General features: G+C 31.2%; 1 protein-coding gene across 3 annotated transcripts in view; it reads right to left on the reverse strand.

Annotated features, from left to right (window-relative positions):
- Positions 1-25,086, reverse strand: part of LOC111613745 (transcriptional activator GLI3-like) — a 44,217-nt gene extending 19,131 nt beyond the window's left edge. Inside the window, exons 1-3 of one of the 3 annotated variants that reach the window (XM_023355094.1) lie at positions 25,044-25,086; positions 20,777-20,841; positions 5,551-5,677 (exon numbers count right to left, since the gene is read on the reverse strand). In XM_023355094.1, coding sequence (XP_023210862.1) covers positions 5,551-5,677; positions 20,777-20,792 — 143 coding nt within the window. In that variant the 5' untranslated portion in view covers positions 20,793-20,841; positions 25,044-25,086. Of the gene's footprint in view, positions 1-5,550; positions 5,678-20,776; positions 20,842-24,224; positions 24,384-24,528; positions 24,792-25,043 lie in introns of those variants that run through there. The other 2 variants (XM_023355092.1, XM_023355093.1) reach the window with 2 other exon arrangements.
- Between the last annotated feature and the right edge of the window lie 2,109 nt (positions 25,087-27,195).

Here is a 27,195-nt window from a genome sequence, read left to right on the forward strand (position 1 = left end):
TTTTTTCTGGATGTATTAATGTAATATATTAAGGAACCAGTTTATTATTCAGATAAGAATTACATTCCAGCATATTTAAAAATGCTTAATTATAATTACAGAATATACTAATATTATAATGAAGAATAAATTGTGTAATAATGATCCAAAATGTAATGTTCCAAATTAATTCTTTAACAAACTATATTAAAATAATTTAAATGTAAAAGAAATAATTAAAAAGCTGACATAAATTACACGGCATGTTTTAAAGTTTGTCATTTTACTCCAAACATAATTTAATCCTTAAGTCTTAATAGCAAGATTAAAAAAATGCGTTGGCATCCTGTAAGTGTCATAAATGAGGAAGAATGTTTGAAAATCTATTTCAGTAATACTTAAATATCATTCAAATTCTCTTAAAGATGAAATATAATAAAATTAAGAATTTATTTATTATTTTTTACAGAAAGTTTTCAATAATGTTATTTATTGATTTATAAAGTTAGAGAAATCTTCAACTGCAGATAAATCTTGAAATTTTTGTTATATTGTGATTTTATTTTTATTAGACATAATAAGATAATAATATTGCTGGATAATATTATTTTATTTGAAAGTTTGTATCAGATCCAATAGCAGTTTTAAGCAATTTAAAGATTTTACTTTGGGCCTCATACTTTCATGCCTTAGATTTGCATAAATATATGCTTGTTAATATTTGTCTTGAACTAGCATTTGAAATCCAATACCCTAAGTAGGATCCTAGACTTCATACAATGTCAAGTAATGTGATTCAGGCTTTATACTATATAAATTTACATAAAAAGTCCTTACAAGTCCATTTGCCTAGGGCTTCACACAACCTAAAATTGCCATTAATCAGATCAAACAGTACAACTTATGCTTTTTAACTCATAAATAATTGATAAAGTAATTCCTTTATAAAAATGGATTGCTTTTCATTTTATTCTGTAATATACTATGTCATTGATGATCTATTTTATATTTACTGTGAAATTATTATTTTTAATTATTTGTTGTTGTAAATTTTTCAAAAACTTTTATGCTTAAGATAATTGAAGTTTTAATTTTAAGGTGATGTATCTTCAATAAATCCATTGATTCCTATCTTCTGCCTCCTCAAAACTCTTTCAGCATTTTTTAAATGTGAAAATATGAGTATGAAGTTTTATTATGTATCACTTAATTCTGAACTACTGAGAAAAATTGTCATAATTTGCAGAGTCATGATGAATGGAGGTTTTGAAAAGTTATTTTTGTAATTCTCAAAACCCTTGGACTGTTCAATTTTCTTTAAATGAATCAAGAAGAGTTCAAGCAAATATTTTTTATAATGACCTTGCAGAATCAACAATACTCAATGCACAAAGATAATTTTGTAATAAAAAAACAAAAAGCTAATTACACAATGGCTAACCTTAAATTTATTTATATAATGGTAGTTTTGCATTTATTTTGTACATCAGTAAAATTCTTTCTTAATATTAAGAACAATTTCCAATTCCATATAATATTCTCATCATAATCATCTCTTAAAGATTTTAATACAGTATATTTCTTTACAATTCAGAGATGTGCTGTAGTAATGAGAAGAAATATGTTATCTTCATCACATTACACTGATATATCAATATAAACACGTCTACATACTGTATTTTCATATATATGAATAATTAATTTTATTAATGAACAGGTAGGTGTAAATCCTAATGACAAACCATACGCTAATCCAAAAACAAATTAGAGTTTATCAACAAAAGATAAATACATTCATCTATTTATTATTTAGGTAGTAGTATACTATCAAAGTATATCAATTCATTCCATCTGATACTTTTTTTCCTCTGAATGAATGTATAGTTTATGTACAATACATTTTTACATCTTAGATGTAAAAATGTATTATTTGTTAAGGTTAAAATATTTTATCAAGATTCAAGAGATACAATTTGTTTAAGAGATTCTACAATCATAACAAGAAGTTCAAATATTGAAGTCTGTATATTTATTACCAGAAACATTAACAAACAATTCCGGTTCATTATCATCTGGTATATCAAATCACACTCTAAAGCTTTGTCATCATCTGATGTCAAAGCTTTAAAGTGTGTATTCCTTTTCATCATTAAAGAGAACATTCTTCTACTTTTATTACTTGATACAGCAGCATTTTATTAAGATCATGATTAATACATTAACAAGATTGGAGAAACAAAGCTTTATCATGAGTGAATAAGTACTGGAGAGTGACAGCGTGAGAATTCCTTCTTCCCGATGAATCATCACCGACAATAAATGTCACCCGCTGCTCCGTTTGTTTCGGTTAACTGCATTTGAAGAAACAGCGGGTATTCACATTCTAATGGAACGAATTATATAATACAGTCTTCAAATTTTAACACAAAGCGTAGGGACGTGGGAAAACACACTTTGAAGTGTGATGGGTTCTACACTTGAATTTTAACAAGAAGCAGTCTTTATTGGTAGTTGTGAGTAGTTAAGTGTATACTTGAATAAGCATTTATATGAAAATATCTGAATAATCAATAAAAAAAAAGTATTATATGTTTATTATATTGCTAATATGTGGATTTCATATTAAACATTTAAATACTGTATTAAAAATGTACAGATAATGTTTTAAGTCCATTGTGTTTTGAATTATATTATATCATTTATAAATATTTAAATATTTTTTATTTGATTATTTTTGTTGCATAATTATAATTTAAACAGCACTTAAATGAATTACTTTAAATTAATAGCCTAATATTAAAAATTATTTTTATGAATAAATAATATAATTAAGATATTGATTATATAGATATCGGTAGATGTCGCTGCGGGTAATATTTAGGTTCAATTAGAGTATTTGCATTTATGTAAATACTCTAATTGAACCTAATTACGATATTTTTTTTTTAAATAAGAATATTTAAACATTAGCTAATTATAATTTGCTTTAGTACGTAGAATTTAGGAAAAAAATTAAAGTTGAAAATAAGTGTTAAGAGTTATAAAGAGCGCACAGCGGCGGAAAGAAGCGAGGAAAAGTTAATTGAGTGTTCAAACGGGGCACGGGAACCTTTTTTGGTAAGGTGAATGCATCTTTACTCGGAAAATTTATACCGTTAAAGGGATTAAACTAGGAGGAGCGGCATACGGAATGATGACTATGGGGTTCCCCCTGTGGGACCCCAAGATCGACATTCCGAGTGCCACTCCTTTGGATACTGCCAGCATCATTTGTGCTTCATATCGCAACTTTAAAATTCAATCTCCTCCCTTAAATCCTTCTCAAAGTCCACCCACGAATTTAGAACGGTTTATATCAAAGAAACCAGTTTTTTTCGACTGCGCAATCGATGTAAAAACTGTCTCGAAATAAGACAAAATAAAAACGCATTCGTCTTTTGTAAGAAAATAATGACTTCATCAAGTTTTTCGCCGAGTGCATCCGTTACAGGGGGAGAGAAAGAGCGAGAGAGAGGAGGAAAAAAAAAAAAAAGTATATTCTTAACTAGGGAATGAAGAGCCGCGAGCAATGTTTGCACGCAAGTCTGTTCGGTGTGCCAGTTCATTATCGTGCATGGCACGACTATAAAAAAGACGAATACTTATCGAATCGCGTTAGAACACAAGAGTCGTGGGGGTACCATCAACGGTGCCCCGATCAAAAGTTCGGATGGACACATTGACTACGCAGCGTTTTTCGCATGTTTTAATCAATTGGCCTTCCTGAAGAGGCTCTCCACGGGTTAATGCGTGGAGAGAATACTTCTGGGTGGGTCCTCCCTAAGTTAAGAAGCCTATAAAAAGACCTGAAATAAGATTAACGCGATGCGATGCCGAATTTAAAAAAAAAAAAAAAAAAACTTAATAAGAAAGCCACTAATGGTTTTCTTGTGTCTATCTATACCCTACAATATCTTCTCAACTTATATTTTTATAAGTATTGAAAGTATCTTATATTTTATAGCTTTATTAGCCTTGTACTTCTTGTACATCAATTATTCTAACATTCTAATTGCGGCTCAAGCCATTTTGTCTACGTGGCTGAGGTTTGGTGTATCATATTTCGGAAGCAATTAACCTGTACTCATAGAAAAATGTATATTACTCGAGTGATCTTGTATCGAGTTAGGAGCAAAGAAAACCGGATTTTTTTTTACACGAAAGTAATTAAAATGTTCATATTAAATCGTCAGAGTTGGATAAATAATTGTTTCTTCGGAAAGGAAGTAACAATTGTAGAAAAAATAAGCATAAAAAAAAAAAATAGAGAGAGAGAGAGAGAGAGAGAGAATAAGTTACTGTTGTAGAGAGATAAGTGGATACAACCATACAAAGAATTGCGGTTTCATCAAAACAAGTCTAGAAAAGAAAAGAAGAGAAAAAAAATTTATAGCTAATTATACAGAACGGCTCATAAAACTACCAAAGTTCCAATTAAAAAAAGAAAATTCGGACACGACTTTACTATTTTTTTTTTTTTCTTTTTTTAAAAGTTCTGACCTAGCGAAAGCGTAACAGAATTTAATTATGAGAGTGGCCGATAGAAATAAGTTATCATTGTTGCATTGACAGATTACCTTTTTTTTTTTAACTTACAAAAGACCTTTGAACGGGTCCTCTAATATATACTGAGTTAACTTTCTATAGAATTTTAATTTTTAAACTTTCTAGAAAAGATTTAGAAGGTTTACATTTAACATCTTATGGAGTTTGAAGGATTATCCTTCTGTAACTCTATAACTTACTGAAGAATCTTCTTGCATCTAATTAATTTTATGATTCTTAAACATTATAAAACTTTGAAAAGATTCTGCGAAGTGTAAATTTATATAATTTACAGTCAAACCTCTGTATAACGGCCGCTGCGAAAGAAAAAAATGGTCTTTGTTGATAGAAGTTACTTTGTTTTTCGTTTAAAAAAAGAATCCTGAAGAAATGGCCACTATTTGGAGGTGGCCGTTATTACAGGTTCGACCGTATAAGATATTAAAGGCGTCGTCAAATCTAAATACAATACTTTAAAAAAAAATACATAAAAGAAAACCTCTTTCATGCCATTCTTTTATGATAAGAAATGTTAATATTTACATTTCTAACACGCAAATTTACCATTTACATAGATTTTACTTAAGATTATTATAATTCAATTGTTTTTAATCTCGAGAAAATGCAAGGTGTTACCGATTCTATTGAATAATTTCGCTTCTCTTTCTTTGTACTAAGATATAATTAAGCTACAAGACACCCCCAGAAAATGACATTTTATTAAGAAATTAAGAAATTTTCAAACGATCGTATCTGCGATAATATATGCGTGATCACAACTCCTAATTGCTAATCTATAATAGTGATTATGCGGCCATTAAATGGGCCCCACTCTGTTTCCGCTCCACTAGGCACTACTCGAGGCAACCCACATTTGCACCCCATATGTCAAGTAAAAGAGAGGTTGATGCACAACCCAAGCCAGGATAACATTTAGTTACAGGCCTATAGAACGTTAAAAAAAAAAAAAAAACGTGATCTTCCTACCTAGGAGAAGGATGAGTAAATGCGTGAAGTCTTGGTTCCCAAACATAGCGACCTTCGTGAGTTCTCTGATCAACTGGAATAGGAGTGTGGACGGTGGCAAAGGCACTGGGAAACTGGAACGGTAAACCTGAAAAATAAACAGACACACAGAAGTTAGTTTAACTGCTTCAGAGTAGAAAAAAAATATATATATATATATAAGTTATATCAGCTTTCAAAGTGGGTTTCTCAGTGTCTTTGTTCTTTNCCCCCCCCGTTTTAACATACAAAATCGCTCCGTTTCGAAGAATTTTTCCGTTTAGACAGGTTTCCGTTTTGCACAGGTTTTACTGTATATAAGTCTATATTTTTTTTAAAAAAAACTTAATTCCTTAATTTTTAGGAAAATAATGTATATTTTCGCATATAACAAGACTTCAATTTATTTTGTACTTTTATAAAAAAATGCAAATATATATATATACACCTACTGTATGTGTATATATATATATATATACACATACAGTCGAATCTCCATCAACGGCCACCTCTAAACGGCGGCTGTCTTTTTTTTTCGGAAACCGTTTCTTTTTAAAAATGCACACAAAATAAACTGCTAACATCCGCCACCTCCGAAGAACGGACATTTTTTTTTTATGTTTCTGTCAGTGGCCTTTGTTCAAAGGTTTGACTGTGCGCGCTGTGTAGCATTTATTCCAGTTACTTTTTTTTAAAAAAAAATAGGAAGGATAAAATTATAAAGAAAATATAGCAGAAAAATTAATAAATTATTTTTCTAGCCTAGAAAAAGTATATTTATACTTGAGAGAAAGCAACACAGAACGACTACATACATAACTTAAACCCAAAACATTATTAGAAATACGTAAGAAGAAAAAAAAAAAATATATATATATATAAGTTATATCAGCTTTCAAAGTGGGTTTCTCAGTGTCTTTGTTCTTTAAATCGTTCGCTTCTCTTTCAGAAATTCAGTAGAACAATACGCTTTAGCAAAGATGGAAGAAGACGAAACACTAATTTAATATATTGAAAACAGTTTAAAGATTTAACGGAGTAATTTTATAATCATTCGGGGATTTTGAAAATGATACAACTTCTTAAGTAGCCCTATTTGTACTCCTAATCCCAAAACTCTCCTTGGAATATGATGTATTTACGTGATGGTAATCTTCTTTTCTAACCTGTTTGTAACTGTAGCGACTTAAAGAAGTAGATTATGTGGGAGAGTTGGGGAACAATACACGGTTTAAACCTATTGTTAGTTTATGTCTTATTATAGAAGTGCTCCCTGGTATCGTTCACGGGTTCGTGATAAAATTTCAAATAGTAGCTTGGCGATACTTTACTGGAGGGGTCTTGTTGTAAATGCCCGTTTCCGAACTGAGATAATAGGCAGTAAACAACAATGTATTCTCATTAGTTCGTATCTTCTAGGGGGAGGTTATTTTTCAGCAGATTCGATGGTAAACAATTAAAAATTGATGAAAGATCGATATATTATCGAATGGCCTACAACCGAAGGGAGCATCTTAGAGAGAGAAAAAAAAATAGCCTACATTTTGGGGAGGTCCACTCGGCGAACTTCGCAACAACAATAATAAACTTATTTAAAAAAAAAAAAAAAAAAAAAATGGTTAAATTTAACTACTTTCGCGGATTTATCCGTACGAAATGCGATCTTCTTGCTAAATTAAGTCTGTCTGTTTGTCTGTTTTGTCTTTTGAGTATATAGAAAACCATGCTAATTGACTCGACTTATATTTTTATGTATAAGAGAATAATAATTGCTGAACGATAATATCTGGTAATAGAATTTTNAAAGAAAACTTCCGCATCTCCGCAACCACGAATGTTATAAAGGGAATAAACACATAATGCATAAGTTTGACAGATTGAAAACCCAGCCCATCCTGCACGGCCAGTTTGATTATGCAGCTTCTTCAGTGGAATGCTGATCACTCTAGCACGCTGTGTCTGCAGGATAAGTGTAATTAAGTTTTCACAGTCAGACCCCCTCAATGGGATAGTTTCTCCGACAATGAGTGGAGAGGGAACCTGTCAGAGCTGACTGATGGATTCCAGAATAGTCCGGAGGGTTAGTAAACTAGCTTTCTCATTTATCTGCAGGCAAGTAACAAGTCGTTACTTCGTCCGAGTGCTAGCGTTACTTAGTAAATTCTACAGTTAAAAAAAAAATAATTATTAAGTCTTCCCAAAATCAAACAGGAAAGGAGCACCCCTCGCTATCTATTCTACAAGTTTGTAGTGTATAGTAAACGTGTGTATCCTGTACACACGAATAATTATTCGTACTAAAGCCGTGTTAGGACATCCTCTAGCACCTGCTTGCATAATCAAACAGGTTATAATTACGTTCCCAGAGTAATATTTTTTCATAATTGATTATAATGTAAACATTGAGACCTTAAAATTATTTTTGTTGTAAAGTTATAAGAAGTTTATAGATTAAGTCGTATCACGGATCGGTAAGTGGTAGCGAAGATAATTGGCCTAGAATAGATAAGCGATCAAAATTCGATAAGGAAAATGGCGGCCGAGCGGAATACATTCAAAGTTTTTAATGAAATCCGAGATGTAAGTCAGTGGTATGAAAGTGATGGCAAGACTACGTGACGATTCTAGTTACAGTAGATCACTTAGTTTAACTTTTAGAGGGACTTTTTTTTTCTTTCTTTCTTCTTCTTCTCTTCTGGTTCCGTTGGCGTTGAGGGATTTTTAGGTTGGGTAGCCCTTGGCACATGATGTATTAAGCCGAACATAATCTGCTTTGTGAACCTGTCCGCGGCTATCGGGGTGCAACCTTTTTTTTTTTTTTCTTTTTCTTCTGCTTAAGAAGAAGATTTGGTTGGCGAAATAGAAAGGAACAAATCATCCGAAAGGAACATTAATAGATGTTGGATATATAATGAAGGCTGAAAGTTCGCTGTCCTAATCAATCAGGCTAGGGACAAAGAAGCTGTCATATTTGTTAGGTGCCGAAACAATGACTGCAGACGAAATGATGAAAATGTACTTTTTTTTTTTCTTGCTTAAAAAAAATGTATTATTCCATAGTTTTCGTATACGGGAATCTTACTTTAATGTTAAATAACTGATAAAAAAAAACGTCACAAATTCACCAACTCCTTTGTTCTGAAAGATGTGTTAACGAAAGGTATCGCGGATTTGTTTTAAACTTCGACTTACCCCGCGGGTTTTTTTTTCTCTATAAATTTATACACAGAATCGCTAGCGGTGAAGTAAAAAAAAAATGGCGGAATTCGTGTTACAAGACTGTTAAAGTTGAAATTAACGATCCACCTGCCGTTTGTTTAACAGTATGCTCATTGTTTTCTTCTTCTTTATTCAAGTATGCCGATATATCTACACATATGTATTAGGTATCAGGTATTCGGATGATTCATTCTTAAATGTAGATACTAGAATACGTCGTCCATGAGAAAGATTAATAAATAAAAGATCCTCTTGAATGGATCCACTTATCATATTTTTTGGGGTTGATTGCGATGTTAGTTAGTCATGCGGCTAAAAAAGAAAAAAAAAACCCGAACGGTGCTGCTGCTTTTTTCTCCCTTTTGCTTCGAGATAATTACGCAATACATGTAACTTAATGGACCATTGTGATCCCTTTTTTTAAGGGCATCAAAGTCAGTTATGCTTGTGGAATGTGATGATCTTTTTTTCTTTTTCTTTTTTGTAAGAATTAAAATCAGTTGTAATTGAAAATGATTTCACATCTGTAGCATCTGAATCTACAGAATGTGTTACTTTTTAAAAGGCATTTCTAATTTTATGATCCTTCTTAATTAAGGATTTTTTTAAACTAATTACAAATGATCTCTTTCTTAAAGGCTTGTATGACTGCATAAAATAAACTTATCTTCCTTTATAAGTAAGATAAATTAATATTTTTCATCAATCATAACTAATTTATGCTACATCTCAAGCATCAGGGATCTTCTCAGCATCACTATTTTTAATGGCAATGAAGTTAATTAAGTATTGTTATGAACAATCCTGCTTCAATCAGATCTTAAAGGAATTTAAATTAATTATAATGTAAAATAATCTCCTATATGAGCTTTAAATTATGTACAATTATAAAATATATTAATCTTTCTAAAGCATAAAAGTTAATTCTAATTAGATCCTTAATTGAATCCTTAAAAAAATGAATCACTTTACTAAAGGATTCAAATCTATTTATTCTTAAGGAGAATATTAATCATGATCCTTTCTGCAGGCATTTAAATTAATTCATAGTTATAAATTATCTCTTTTTCAAGGCTTTGAGTATATAGAATACAGCAATATATCTCTTTATAAATCAGCAATAAATATGGAAAATGTAAATTATGTTATCTGAAGAATATTTAATTGTAATTATATCCTTAATTTTTAATTAGGAACATTGGCACAATTATCATTTTCACTCATAAATTGATAATTTTCTTTATGGGAATTCAAATTAATGGTTTAAATCTGTGGAATGTGTTAATTGTTAAGAGCAATTCCATTCTTCACTATTAATATAAATGAGCCTTCAGAACCGAAGGCTCTCTCACAGGCTTTAAACCCTTGAGTGAAATTTTACATCAATTATGGCATGAAATTATGTTATCTCAATGCATAAAGGTTAATCATGAGTTCTTAATTCTGAAATTCCCTTTAAAAAAATTGGTAAGTTCTGAAGAAGAATCACCAGTTTTTAAGGGTATTAATTTTAATTATTGATTGTAAGAATTAAACGAATTTAAACCCTGTAAAATCCTTTAATTTACTAGAACAATTCTGAGTCTTTCCTAAAGGCATTTAAGTTAATTATAATTACGAATGGTCTGAAGGGATTGAAAGTATGCACGATTGTATACAGTACAATAATGTTTATAAGTCGTTTATGAATATGGAAAATGGTAATTTGCATCAATTATGATGATAAATTATGTTAAATAAAGGTACAGTTACGAGTAGATCCTCATTAAAAACCATTTTAAAGGTATTTAGTTTAATTATTGTTATGGAATGTGCTAATAGAATGATTGGACGAAGAAGAAGAAGAAAGAAAATAGCCACGAATTTCTAAGGAACGGGCTCAAAATTTGCCAACAATTGAGTCAATGGTGCCTTTCTCTGATTACTATCTATAGGGCGGTCTTCCTGTCTTTTTTTACGGTTTGACAGTGTTGTAATGGGCACGGTGTAAGCCCAGTCTCTTTTTTCTTAGAAGGCCTTCTTTACCTTCGAAAATTTTCCGCCCTTCTCGGAATCTTTACATCTCGGGGTGGTAGAAATATTTAGGGCTAGGTAAAAAAGAAAACAGGGTCAAAAAATTATACCCGCTGTTAGGCAGGTGTTTCCCAATATAGGTAAACTTCCTCATGAAAAAAAGATCATTCGAAATAGATCCATCAGAAAGCGGGTCATCCATTAAATATTCTCATTCGATCGGTGGATCAATGATTGCCAAATATAATCATTAAACGTCACACAACGAACGAGAAGAAGAGGAAAAAAAAAAGGGAGCCACGCAGCATCATCGGAGACCCAATTCTTCACGTTAGGCGGCTTCTTTAATGGTTTTAAATTATATCACAAGCATCTAGATCCAAATTTTAATAAGTGGTTACACGATAAAAACCCCCCTGTAAACATATAAAACGCCCAAAGGACTAACAAAATCCATCATAATGGGATTTTACGTTCTTATTACTAGAAAGGATCGTTGCCAGGTGGTCAAGTAGATTGCCTAAGAACCTGTAAACTCGAGAAACTAGAAGCCATTAATACAGATTAAGAGATTTTTTGAAGTCGCACCACATTACAACGATTAACATGCGTTGCCATATTAATTAGGAATCATTTTGACTTCATTTAAACAAGTTAAGGCCCATAATAAATTTAAGCATGTTATGGGTTTTTTTTTTATATATAGATGAAAGTTTTTCCAAGATATATAGCCCTTGATCATTTTTTGGAGACGGATACTCCTCATGACCACCCAAGTATTAGCAAAGTAAGTAGTCTTTGAGAGTAATTATTCTGTCATTCTACCTGTCCGGTAGAGACAGGGTAATTAGCACGTACAAGGACCAGCATATCGATTCAATGAAACGGGGTTTGTACTCCTCAGGCTAAATGATATCTGTATGCAGTCGAGGTAATACTAACAGTTAATAGATGATCACTTTGTTAATTTTTTTACATCCCTTTTCACTTCGTCTCCTACTTCTTTAAAGGAGGGAGGGGGGATCGCCCTGTGAGAAACGAGTTCCTTTCCCTCCCCCTTTTTTTTAGAGTTGAAATAGTGGGTAAGTGATGAAATCTGTCAATAAAAATGCATAAAAATCACCTTGGAGTGTGTTATGATCGCAAGTCCCTTATCAGATATTTTTATGAGGATATGATATATTAATTAAAATTACACGTCTTATTGATACGTCATAATTAAAATGTAATGTTTCTTAAGTCATTTATTTATTTTTTTTTTCGAGAAAATAAAACTGCACCCCGTTTAAAATTCAACACCGGATGCCTACTTTATAGATGAAGCTGCATTAATTGTACCAGTTTTAAAACTTATGTCTTTAGTAACGATGTAGTTTGGGTGGATTTTTTGAGACTTGAAATTAAGGCAGGTTCGTTTTATGGGTGGTCCTTTCCTTACACGTAATTGAATTTACTTAACGTACCACTCGATATATATATATTAAAAACTACTTTATACTCGAATTTCCATACATTTGGCTCCATTTTAAACATCCAAAAACGCGTGAGTAACACTAGAAAATGAAAAGTAAAAAAATCTTTACAGTGTTTCCGCCTGTCGTAAAAGTTACTATAATTATAAATAAGGTTGATAGTTCCGACTTTAAATAGTATGTTTAGCTTCCAAAATGGCATAATGACAATAATAAAAACCGATGCGAACATGCAATTCAGCACAAGATTCCATACAACCATTCGAAGTGTGACAAAGGTGACGACAGAGGTCATCTTGCTTTTAACACTTGCGTGTGTAACTTAAAACCACTAGAAATGTGATCGGTCCTCAACCATCTGCAAACTCAACTCCACTAACTTTTACCCAACCCCTAAACTTCTATAATGGTACCTACCGGACCAGGTTTTCGCTCGGAAAGACCCCAGAGAGATAGAGAGAAAGCAACACAGAACGACTACATACATAACTTAAACCCAAAACATTATTAGAAATACGTAAGAAGAAAAAAAAAAAATATATATATATATATATATAAATAAAAATTCCCACGATTTCCTATGTTAAAAGTGTATTAAAGAGGAGTAATTTAAATAAATTCGATAAGGTAACGATTAAATTTATAGATATTATATAAAAGGGAGGCACGCAACGTTCTTTTACGTAACGTGTACTCGAGGAGTTCTGAAAACGAACATGGTGGTCGCTTCAATGATAAAGACATTAGTTTGCTGCAGTCTAATCAAGTTATCATCATGGCGGCATAGAAGTGGGCCCATTCTCCCCTAACATTACCCTGACCGACACACACACAACACAGACAATGTTGCCAGCGGCGCACAATCATACCAGTCGCTTTACCTTGCCTCAACACCCACACAGATACACAGTTTCTAACCTCCATTACGTTTTTGTTTCTTTTCTCAACAATAATAGCATGTTCTCCAGATTAAGGCTATATTTTGTAGCATCGTTAACTTTCACTCTTCTTTTCCTTTCCCTTTATTTTTTATTTTTTTATTGGAGATTTCTAAGCTTCTATTGTGTTTGTCGCTCTTAAACGGGCTTTAATTAACGTTAAAAAAAAAGAAAAAAAAAATGGTTAAATTTAACTACTTTCGCGGATTTTTCCGTACGAAATGCGATCTTCTTGCTAAATTAAGTCTGTCTGTTTGTCTGTTTTGTCTTTTGAGTATATAGAAAACCATGCTAATTGACTCGACTTATATTTTTATGTATAAGAGAATAATAATTGCTGAACGATAATATCTGGTAATAGAATTTTATCTTTGTTTATTTTTCGCTCTTTATATTATTATTTTGTAAATTTAGAAATATTTGGAGTTTTTTTCCACGTGAAATTGTATATAAATCATGTATATGAAGCTGAAAAACTGGTACTTTCAAAGCTACATTATTATTTTTTTTCTTTTTTCTTGTGTTTCTATTGTAGAAAATAAAATAAAATAGATAAAAAGTAGAGAAAAATTTTGGAAAAAATTATCTTTTCTAGCTTCCAGGCAAACCTGAAATGCAGAAACAGCATAATCTGAGCGTTAGAACATTACTCTTTTGGATTTTTTGCATTTTTATGGGCTTAAAAGCTTTACTGAAATTATAAATAGTATAATATAACTTGAAGGTTAAACAGAATAACTTGGAGAGCAAATTTTTAGCTTAACCTGGAGAGCATTTACAGCATAACCTGGAGAGTGTTTGCAGCATAATCTGAAGGGCATTTACAGCATAACCTGGAGAGTGTTTGCAGCATAATCTGAAGGGCATTTACAGCATAACCTGGAGAGTGTTTGCAGCATAATCTGAAGGGCATTTACAGCATAACCTGGAGAGTGTTTGCAGCATAATCTGAAGGGCATTTACAGCATAACCTGGAGAACGTTTGCAGCNCTCTCTTCTAGTCTTTTTTTTGCTCTCTCTCTCTCTCTTCCTTTTCGAATTCTTCATCACCTACAGGGATGCTTCGGAAAAATATATTCCTCAATTAACTCGGATTAGTGTCGATTATGTTAATGTTTTTATATAAAAATCTTAAAATTAGTAAGATTTATAGATTGTATCTCGTTTTAGGTTCATTTAGATGAACTTTTTATAGTAAAAAAATTAATAAATTGTTTTTTTTTTGCTGTCTCTTTATTTATTAACGCGCGCTTCTCTCTTTCTCTTTCTCTCTCTCTGTCGCTCACGCTCTATTCATTTTTATAATAATAAGTTTTCGTGGCCGCTCCTTTAAAGTTTAATTAAAAAAGTTTCCCTCCGCATTTAGGAATGCCGGATGTTTAAGTTATAAAACTCAAAAATGTAGAAAAAAGTCATTAATTTTACCGGAAGGTGTTTTGTAACATAAACCAAATTTATTTTCTTACGTATTTTTTGACTTTTCCCCCCCTCTTATTTTTATAAGGGAAGTTTCTGGATAATCCTATAAAAATTCCCTTATTTTTCTTTAAATATTTTAATAGGAAATTTCCCTTTTTATGAACGATAAAACGTTCATTTAAATATTATTATGTCTAGTTTCTATCGTTAAAGTAAGTAATAACGTTAGATTAAAATGCCGAAAACATTAAAAAAAATTTTATTTAATTTTATTTTATTAAAATTAATTATATTTTTTAAAAGAAAATATTAAAATGTGTAAATTTAATTGGAATTTTCACACGAAAGTCGGAAATTCGGCCGAAAAATACATCGGAAATTCGGCCGAAAATATATTGTACGTTTCGTATTTCTGGACGTGTAAAACTTTAAAAAAATAGGATAAAATTATAAAGAAAATATAGCAGAAAAATTAATAAATTATTTTTCTAGCCTAGAAAAAGTATATTTATACTTCTAACTTTCGTACGAAAGCCGAAAATACATCCAGTTATATCGAATGTTTATGCGTGTATTTTCGGCTTTCGTACGAAATTTCGAAGTATAAATATACTTTTTCTAGGCTAGAAAAATAATTTATTATCTTTTCTGCTATATTTTCTTTATAATTTTATCCTATTTTTTTAAAGTTTTACACGTCCAGAAATACGAAACGTACAATATATTTTCGGCCGAATTTCCGATGTATTTTTCGGCCGAATTTCCGACTTTCGTGTGAAAATTCCAATTAAATTTACACATTTTAATATTTTCTTTTAAAAAATATAATTAATTTTAATAAAATAAAATTAAATAAAATTTTTTTTAATGTTTTCGGCATTTTAATCTAACGTTATTACTTACTTTAACGATAGAAACTAGACATAATAATATTTAAATGAACGTTTTATCGTTCATAAAAAGGGAAATTTCCTATTAAAATATTTAAAGAAAAATAAGGGAATTTTTATAGGATTATCCAGAAACTTCCCTTATAAAAATAAGAGGGGGGGAAAAGTCAAAAAATACGTAAGAAAATAAATTTGGTTTATGTTACAAAACACCTTCCGGTAAAATTAATGACTTTTTTCTACATTTTTGAGTTTTATAACTTAAACATCCGGCATTCCTAAATGCGGAGGGAAACTTTTTTAATTAAACTTTAAAGGAGCGGCCACGAAAACTTATTATTATAAAAATGAATAGAGCGTGAGCGACAGAGAGAGAGAGAGAGAAAGAGAGAAGCGCGCGTTAATAAATAAAGAGACAGCAAAAAAAAAAAAATTTTAATTATTTTTTTTACTATAAAAAGTTCATCTAAATGAACCTAAAACGAGATACAATCTATAAATCTTACTAATTTTAAGATTTTTATATAAAAACATTAACATAATCGACACTAATCCGAGTTAATTGAGGAATATATTTTTCCGAAGCATCCCTGTAGGTGATGAAGAATTCGAAAAGGAAGAGAGAGAGAGAGAGCAAAAAAAAGACTAGAAGAGAGATCATCTTGAATATAAATTATTTTAAACATAGGCCTGAGTGTATTTTGTATGTTTTATGTGTCAAATGTGATCTCGTGCTTACGTGTCAAATGTGGATGATGGTAGATGGGCGGGATCGTTGGGGATTTTTTTTTTTTTTTTCTTTTTCCCCGAGACTCAATTATGGTTCGGAAAGTAACGAGTGATCTTAATCGGTAGCTAGAGTCTGTGAGATTGTTCGAATCGATCATATAAGTTCGTTGATTAACGGCCATTTTTCAAAGACTAAAAAAAAAATGGCGGCGTATTATCGGCGAGCGGTTAGTTATAACCCGTGTTTAATACATACGAAAAAATGAGTTAAATCAACAAAGGACATCCATTCAAATGCACGCAACTAGTTTTAAAACTTCTTAAAAACTTTTGCGTGTTCAAATAATTATTAACGGAAGCAGAATCTTTTTTAATAAAGTGATTAAATTTCAAAACAGGTTAGGTTAATTTACAGTGTTGCTTATTATACCAATTAAAAATTTTTATTGGAAAATTATTTAAAATAAAAATTAATAATAATAATAATAATAATAATAATAATAATAATCTTTAAAAAGTAGACTTTGTTATATTACGGAAGAGATAAATTTCGCGATTATTTTAAGCTACTAATTGCATAATTTTACTTCTTCCAAGATAATGTCAGGAGGTCGCCATTTTACGATTCTTCAAAATGAGGTGCAAAGGGTAGAAAATTCTGTAGTGGCTAAAGCCTAGAGGATGCAATTCCCCTTTTTTTTCCTTCCTTTCCTCTCCGATTTTCTGATACTTTAAATGAAATAAACTCGTGTAAATTCTTTTTCTAGATAGTCTTTAACCAAAATGGAGGTTTCGGATGGTCTGTCAAGCGTTTTAGTGATCCTCTCCGATTCTTTTCTTTTGTTGAATTTTTAAAATTGATGGAGCGTAACGTATCTGTTTCATCTTTATTATGGCGCCTTGAATGCCCTATTTGATCTCAATTTTTGAAATTGAGAAGAATATCTTCAATTTCACGTGGTATGTCTTCAGCTTTAGAGGATTATCTTCCAACTTTAGTATGTCGTCAATTATACAGAATATCTTCAATCTAAGAAGAATATCTTCCAATTTTTGAGGATTATCTCCATTTTTAAAGGACTATCTTATAATTTTAGATGAATATCTTTAAACTGCAACGTATCCTCAGTTAAACAGGGATGTCTTCAATTTAAGAGGAATATCTCCAAATTTAACTCAGAAGAGTATCTCTTACTATTTAAAGGAATATTTATTAAATCAACGCATTGCAAATTCAATAAAGTTATATTGAATTTGCAAAATAACTTGAAATTTTAATTGATAAATTCTTATTTGACCCGAAAATGCCAAAGAAAATCCCTTTAAAAAACGCTCTTAAACGAAGCTCAACATCGATTAGCTAAACATTAATTATCCATGAATTATATCCATAAAAGCTTATCATAACTAAAAATCTTGTATAGGTATGCGACTCGTATAACCTCGACAATGACCATGGCTAACGTGACCACTAAATAGTTCTGCTGAGCGTGAACTTGGCGAGGGTCAATCCAAGCAACCAGGGGTCATTAACTAGACCGTTTAAAGTAAAGACTTATCTTATTGAAAGCTGAAAAAATTTCATGACATTCGTACATGACTAATTGTATCTTTATAGGGTGCTTTGGCTTATAGAGAGTGACATACCTCAAGGAAGATTGAAGCTGATTTTTAGCTGGCACGCAATCAAATTCTATGCTTGAAACGGGTATATCTTTATCACTAGATACCACTAAAAATCGTGATCACGCGTATGGTAGTCACGTTTCGTCTTAACACACGTAACAGAAACATTTTGTGTGGGTTAAAGTACGGATATAATGATAGAAAACCAAATAGAATATCATTGTACTCTCCTACAATCAGTGAATGTACACACACGGAACGTACATAAAAACAAGATGCACCATTAAATGTGTTTCAAATTTATATTTTTCGAGCGAAATTTCTAAATTTTCATCCATTTTAAAAGCCCATTTTATGATGTCCATGAATGATCTTATTGATAGACCTCTAACGACTACATCTTTTAACGTGTAAAGGGTCATTAAGCCAGTTTTTATGTTAATTGACAACATACTACAACTATATTATGCAGCGTAATAATTACTAAAATGCCTAAGAGCATTAAAAATTATCAAAGGCAAAAGAAAGAAAGAAAAAAAAAAAACAAGAACTAGTTCTTCAGAAAATTCTTCTTTAATTCATTTACAGTTATGAAAAATAATTAACGTCCAGATGAAAGTTAAATGGGGGAAGAGAGTCTTTAAATGCGATAATATTAATATCATAAGGCCATAAACGGATACACATGTACAAATTTACAGATGGTGTACTCTTTTACTTGTAAACAAAGTCGAGTTTAAAGTAAATATAGTGTCATAGGAAGTAATAAACAACATTATCATCGATTACTCATGGAGAAAGGATGTCAAACATTCGGCTTAATTACCAATCTTAGATATAATATAAAAATTTAACTAGTTAAAAGTTTTATTGATAAAAGAGAAACAAGCCCACAGCTGGTCCATGGTTAAATGTATCCTATACCCATCCCTTTTCACATGTCCCATCTTGCCCTCTTGGGCCCCTGTCCTTAACCTTCTCCCAGATTTCCCTAACTAATCCATTGTCTCTATTATGACACTACAAAATAGTTTCTCACTGCTCTTTTTTTCCCTGTTTCTACTATTAAATATTCTTATAAATATCATTAACCTATATTCAGCTATTTCTTACTTATTTTTAAATTAAAAACTTTTGTTTTTACACATTATTGTAAATAATTCATTTATTAAAGGCTTCAGTCATGTTTTATGTTAAGAAGAATGTTCTTCTTTTCATATTTTTCTGCAATTTTCTGTAATTTTTATGCTAATAAAGTAATAAAATAGCATTAAAAATACATTTTTTATACTTCTGTTGATGGGTTTAGAGTTAGATAAATTGCTCGAATAATATTAAAAATAATTTATTTTGTATATAAAATTCATAAAAATTTAATATATTATAAAGTAAACATAATCAGGAAGTTTAATTAACAGTATAAACATTAAAATGAACAAAGTTTTATTTATATAAATAGTTTCTTCTTATCTCATTTAAATTATGACCAGACTATCCAAAGAAAAAAAAAAGGTATAAAATACAATTCTAATGTTATAAATTTGTTAAAAAAACAGTTAATTTATATAAAATTATACAATAAAAAATCCAGAAATAAGTAAAATTATGAATTATTTTGTAATGTAATGTGTAATTTTTTCATACTTCAACACACAAATTAAGCAAAGATTAAGTCATTTCTAGATGTTGTAAAAGCCAAAAAGTGCAAAAAATGATTGTGAAACAATAAAATATCATAAATAAATATTGAATTTTGCCCACAGAAAATCCTTAGTTTATCAACAAGTATCAAATATACAGAAAGCTAGAAATTAAAATTAATTTACTTAGAAAAAAAAAAATATTGCTGATATTAACACTATTTTTCATATCATAAAATATCACAATAATAATCTAAACAATTATAAATTAATAAAGATTCCATATTATAGATAAACACGATGAAATGGTCAAAAAATATTAGACTTTTTCTTCCATTAAAATTACATTAAGTTAGAAAATAATTGCATTTTATAAACATAAAAAGCAAAAATGACAACTTTTAGAAAATAAATAAGGATTTTAATACATATAAAATTAATAAAGCATGACTTAAAATTGAGAAATTGATGCTTTAATGACATGTATCCATTATTAGATAGTATCATTGGATGTTATTGATACTTACAATTCATAAATATGTAATGTTTACCATCAAAATGTATCATTGGTAAGTATTAAATGAATATTTATTATTGGTATCAGTACCATTATTGACAAAGTATAGCCTAATTGAATGTTACTGATACTTACCAACAATGCTTTCCATGGTAAGTATCAATACAAATATTTACAGTTGAAGTATTATTAGTAAGTAATTGATACTAACAATGCTAAATATTCCATGCATTGATAATTACCATGGAAAGTATTGCTGGTATAAGTACCATTATTGATAAAGCATACAGTCCAATACAGTTGGAACTTTGTTTTTTGTCAAAATTCACATTGCCTGTATTGTGTGCTGTACTTTTAAACAGTAATTAATCGTATATTACTGTACGCTTTACTAATACAACAAAAAGAAATGAATAAATACAGATACAGTAAAGTGTCCTTACACTACACATCAATATACAGTTAAATAAGAACCGAGTAATTAGGAAGAAAAAATTCGATTTAATTAGGTTAAACGTCGCCAAGTTAGTTCAAAAACTAAGCGATAAAATACGTCGGACATGATGTAACTTTCTACTTTACACAAAATAAATGGCAGAATAGTATAAGCGGTGACAGGCTGAAAAATTCGCCATATTTTCTTCTAAAAATAGCGTGACAGATATCTAAACATAATAAAACTGTGCTACACACTCGGGAGTTAAAAAATTGCCGAAAATGATGTCTATAATAAGAAACGACTTACCGAAATGAGGCTCCATCAGACATAATACAACACTCTACATGTCTTCCCTTCTAGACTTCCAAAACCTGAAGTTATAATATAGGATTATTATAGAAAATATTTTATATATTTACCCGTAATTTTTAATAAATTACAGCCATTCTTATATTTTATAAAACGTACTTTAAGATAACGAGAGCGAAAAAATATATTCTTTGTAAGTGGCCTATTGTACTTTATGTATACTTACTACCTTCAGGCGCTGTGTACCTTTTGTTGAGAACCCATTTTCTCGTATGTTTTTAAGCTTATATAAATCTTAATTAAAGTTTAAATATTGCACAATTATTATTTTCGAGTTGTCATAATTAAGAATAACACTCGAAAAAAACATGTTATGACTTGTTTATTGTGTGTAAGACTATAGAAAATTGATTTTTAGACTTAAAAGACGGTTTAATTAATGCCAGTCTGTTCTTTGTTTATCAAGAGGGGTTAAGTATTAATAACGCTTCTAACCTTACACAAGCTGCATGTAAATCAATTAAATTAATACTTAAACACAAATTTACTATAATTTAAAGTATCTAACATCAATTATTTACATTATTCTAAGTTACAATCAAGTGCAAGAAGCTTCATAGGTTACAATTCACGAATACAAGTAGACCCCCCTATAACACTGCTGATTTTTCCGTGTTATTTGAATTCCATGTTGTACGAGTCACTTAGATTTTACAAATACGCGAGCCTTTCACAGCCCGGTACGCTTATTTGTAAAATCTAAGTGACTCGTACAACATGGAATTCATATAACACGGAAAAATCAAGTGTTATAGGGGGGGTCTACTTGTATAATCTTATATACAAAGCCTATAGAGCTAGGACCAAACTTCTCTAGCACCCGAAATTCAACATTAAAGTGAATTTTTAACAAAAATTAATCGATTTTAAGAACAGAATTAACAGAAAATTGCGAAATATTCTCAAGTTTAGAGCGGTTCAAGTGCCTTTTTTTTCCTTTTTTAACTTTTCTTCAATCACTTACATCGATTCTTTTCCCAAAAAGTCTAACATAAATGGCATAAAATAACTCGCGAAATTCTAATTACAATAAAAACTATGTGGTAAATAACGCTATTAATTAATTAATTAACTGAAGCCGAATTAATTAGTCATAGATAACAACCTTAAAAAAAAAAATGAAAGAACTTTAATGAGAATTGAAAACTAGGAATTAATGAAAGAAAAACTTTCATGAATATATTTTTTAACATTAAATATCAATCGCTAATTAAAAGAAATAATTTTAAAACTTCTTAAAACACTTTGATGAACGATGATTAAAATCAATAATCCACTTAAATGGATTACAGTAAAATTCTAAATTCTTTTTTTGATGATGTCTAAGCCAATGTCACTTATACGTTAATGCTTAATTTATCTTCCCATAACTTTAATTATTCTCATACAAAAACAAAATTAATAAGCTTCCTATGCACATACATATATATTTTTTTCCATGGATAATCTTATCAAAAATGAATTTTAAATATAATTAAAACGCATTAGTTTTCAGTTATTAATGACATAAAATTAACTTTTTTTAAACTCTCTAATCTTAAAATAAAGTGTATACTAATTAAATTTATGTCTTTTATCACTTAAAATCCTCTCATAGTAAGGACAACTTAAGATTAATTTCTATACTCTATCTGTAAATCCCCCCTTTTAATTTACACAAATTTTATTGCTCTTTCTCATATATTTTTATTAGAATATCTTCTTTAATTTATTCTAAATTACAATAATTAATTAACTGAACTTTTAAATGAGTTATCTCTGATTATTTACTACTTATTTCTATCAAGATGTGTTCTATAAGCTTATAAAATGTCTTTTTTTTTCATTAATACATTTAATTTATATTATTTTACTATTAAATAATAATATAATATTACTTAAAATTATAATATATAAAATAAAATTTCTTTTATTCCTCTTATTTCTCTCCTCTTCTAAAATCTATGTCTCATCTCAATCTTAATAAAATCAAGTAAATTAATTAAAATTTTAATAATTTTATAGTAAAATTATATCATAATATCTTATTTAAAACTGATATTATGTCATTATAATTAAATATATAATAATAAAACTTTATTTTCCTCCCATCCTACTCAATAAAATCCCCCTCTTCTAAACTATTTCTCATGTTTAAAACTAGTGAANTGCTTAAGGAGGTGCAAAAATGATTGAAAAACTAGTTGAAAATTCTATCCTTCTTCATAAAAATCCCCCTCTTCTAAACTCTACTTCTATCTTTAAAACTAGCAAAAAAAAACAAAAAAAATTGTATTTTATTACATTAGAAACTACAAAAATCAAGTAAATTAATTGAATTTTTCATATATAAAAACATATATAGACTATATGTACACCTATGTATACTTATACATGTTTCATCTTGGTGTATAATAACACATCAAGCTGAAGCATCTATAATTTAGAAGATACACGCCTAAGAATAACCAGAAAAAAACTTTTTAATCAAAAATTCAGTCTCCACTACTGTTTTTTTTTTCTGGTTTAGTAGTTATTATTTAATCCCCCTGCAGAAAGAGAAAGAGAGAGAGAGAGGAGAGAGATTTTTTTTTCTCCCCCTGCACCTTTCTTTCCACACCTCTAAAGCGTAGAGAGCCATTACATATTATTGGTATGTAACATTAGGAGTTAACAATAAAGTATGTTATTGAGTTGGCGACTACAGAAATTGGATTTTACGCCAGTGGTTTCAGGAATGTTATTAGTTTCTTGTCCATGCAGTTTTGTATGTCAACCGTGAACATGCAGTAGATACAGAAGCTAGATAATAGGAAAAGACCGTATGCTGAGTTTTTGTGTTGGAATTCAAAGGCTAATTTATTCCATTATAAAAATGTCGCAAAAATTCTTTAATAATACATATATATATATGATTTTTTTTTTCTGGTATACGATGCCTCTTCTCTTTTGTTATTTTTGTAAAAAAGGGGTGAAGTAGGAGAAGGGATAATTTAAGAATTGAAATGTTTTTTTTTTTTAGTCTTTTTATAGAGTCAAAATTTGATATTTTCTAATATAAGAGTGGAAAAATAAAGTAAATCTTCGTAAGCAACCTATATTTAATCTATATATAGATTGACTGCAAAGAGCTAGTTTACTTTCTCCTTCTCTTCCGTTCGTTGTTGTTTAGAGTTTTGTAGGGAAAAAAAGGGGGGAAATAAAACGCTGCAAATTCATTCCATGGCCTTACAAAATTGTACAGTTAACGTGACATTTAAAGGTGTGACCCGCGCTATGCGGGTTATACACAAAAACACAAACAAGGAGGGTGGTAAGTAATCAGTAGGGCATTTTCTGCGAAAGTGAATTGAGAAAACGGACCCAAAAGATTAATTTTAGAATAAAATTGTAAAAGGAAACTCACTTATTACGAATTCGGAGCTATCTTATGGCTTACGAGAAGATTGGTGAGTGAAAATTGGAGCGGAATGTAATAGGGACGTCTGAGTCACGTGACCAGCAGGCGTTAAGTGGATGTTATCACTAGACATCGCAGATTAAGATGTAGTCAATGAAAGATAGACCCTAGTGGCCATATAGAGAACTAGAGAAGTGCCTAATGCCAGAAGCGAAAACGACATTAAAAAACGTAGGGAACAATTGAATAAATGAAGAGGTATTAAAGCGGATCGGGACGAAACGGGCATAGAAAAACGGGCCTTACTTACATTAAGGAGGAAGACGAAGTATCAGTTAATGGCAGAACCAGACATTGTGCTCGCAGTGCTGCAGCTCCAATAGAGACATCATAAGGCGGGTTACCAACGTACAGTGGCGGCCAGCTCTGAGTGGCTAGTCTGCTCACAGACCGCCTCCAATGCCGTTGTGGCCAAGGCCAAGTCGCTGGCCCAGCTGGAATGTAGCCCGGTGCCCTAGCCTGGCCGCCGGCTGTTCCGTGCACATGGTCGATCTACCCTCTGACCGGTCACCGTCCCTGGGGCGTCCCCTAACTGGCCCCCTAGTGGCACTCTCCATTAACTTACTCCCGGCAACATTTTTATCATGATTTTTCTAGCCGGAATCACGTGTCCTAACCAGTTTACTTGTCACATAATCTGCCACCTGCCCCGGCCTAAGAGTCCACTCCAATGATGTCCGCCCAACTGCAATCGTCCCTCCCTACATATACACAATGATGCTGATGGCTTCATCCCAATAAATAATTCAATCACTCCTTCCTTACCTTCTGTATGACTATCTTGTCATTCAACTCTGTTAAGACATTCTAACATCCGACTGTACCGCCTTTCAGACTATGGACTTTGATAAATGAATAACTTTCTGATTATGTTATTTGATTTATATTTATTAACTCTGCCACTCTTCGTTTCAAGCTTAAATGTTTAAATTATTATTATCTTTTTTTTTAAATAATAATCATATTATTATTATTACTTAACTTCTAGCTTCGGTTCCTCCGTGTTTCCAGGTTCTAGTGTCTTTTAAGGAGTGCCTCTATTGATACGGTTTTAGGTACTTTGATAGAATGTTAAGTCGGGACTCCCGCAGAAACTAACTCGTTTGCTGGAGAAAATAAAAAAAAAAAACGATGCAGCCACCCCGTTGTTACGCATATAGGAAAAAAAAATTATTAAAATTCGAATTTTGGAAGCTGCGGGACCATAAATTGGGCGCTTATTAGAGTATTTACAGAACGGTGGTATGGTGATTATGCGTGTAAGGATCCGGAACGTGCATAAAATAGTACAGTCGATCGGAAAGCGTTACAGTCATCACTTAAAAAGTTATCGGACCACAAGGAGTGTAATAAAACGGCACAATTTCGAGAAAATTCGGCGAAATAATCACCATGACAAAAAGGTTTTACGGTATTGGGGTAGAGTACTGACCAGACTATTGAGGGTGAAGCCCCTGTGTCTATGATTTACAGCCTCCCCCGACTCCGGTGTTTCACACAAAAGGCCTAACCCGGCAGCCATGGAGGCCACTCCCAAAAAACGGGAGATAACAAGGCGGGCCCGTGATTGATGGGAGTGTCGTACTAGTACCCAATGTCGTGGCTAAAGGACAGGCAGGCGCCATTCCTGCTGTCATACCCAACTATACTTCTATAGTATATAGTCATCTGCCACTACAATGGGCTAACTTACTCCACCTGTTCAATGGTAAAATGGCGGAAATATGAAAAACAAGCTTGTCCGATCGCGTACAATATTATGGGTTCGTTGACCTGTAAACGGGGAGAACAACAAGAGGGGAGAGCTCGGATGTTTCCATCTTTAACAGTAATTTTCATCAATAGAGTCTATTATGTAGGGAAATTTTCTAGATTTCTTTTATCTCTTTCCGCGTGTTTCGCGGTCATCAGGAATAACGTAAAAGATAGAAACGGAAACAATGGGCACCGCATACCTCATTGACACCTCTTAGAAGAAAAGCAGTTGTGCCATGAGCCGATCGGATCAATAAACAAAACAAGGAGGGGGCAGTTCCTGCACATTCTCACCTCTGTGGTTTTACCTGGAACTAGAGGCTAGCGGCGGTATATGGGCCACTAATTTGTTGCCTCTCGGAAACCATTTGACACAGTAATAATTTTTTTCTAATCTTTAAAATAATGGGAACCATACAGATTTATTACCCTAATCTGCTTTGGTTGTCAAGGGCGTTTTAGAGCACATAATTAGACCATGAGTGGTGTAATTGCTCAATTAGAGGCTTTACGCCATCTTTAAATCCATACTCTTGCCTATTATCTTGATTATTTGCGTCATCTACTTACGGATTATTATCAGAAACGGATAATAAGTGGGATCGAGTTACTAATCATGCATTTGCATTTACTCGCAGTAAACATAATAAAGATTCTATCATCATGAAGATGAGTGGCCATAACAAAATAACTTTACTTCATCACGATAATTATATAAACAAGACTTTAAAATAAACTGGTTTAAAATTAAATCAAAATAAAGTCTCGAATTTCTCATTTAAAATAGGATTTTTCATTAAATTACTCCTGAAGCATCCATCATGGACATTCAAACAAATATCTTACTCCAAAGGGAGTATTATTTTTTTTTCTATTCCTCTATCNAGTATAAATAGAAGCAGAGTTCTTTACGGTAAGCCTTAATCCTAACCATCTCCCTTCAGTGGGTGGAATTTCGACACGTATATTATATAAAAACACGTGTGTATTCGAATGCAGCATTGTGTCAAAATTTCAAAGGAATCGGTAGGAACAAACGAACATTACATTTTTATTTATATAGATAGATAGATAGATGATGATCCGCTTTAGTTCATTTTCACAGAAAAGCATAATGCCTCACAGAAAAGCAAACTTAGGGTGTCGTACTCGTAGTGCCATC

This window comes from Centruroides sculpturatus, unplaced genomic scaffold (genome assembly GCF_000671375.1).
Source record: "Centruroides sculpturatus isolate CEXI.00-Female unplaced genomic scaffold, Cexi_2.0 scaffold1990, whole genome shotgun sequence".
Taxonomy (NCBI): Eukaryota; Metazoa; Arthropoda; class Arachnida; order Scorpiones; family Buthidae; genus Centruroides; species Centruroides sculpturatus.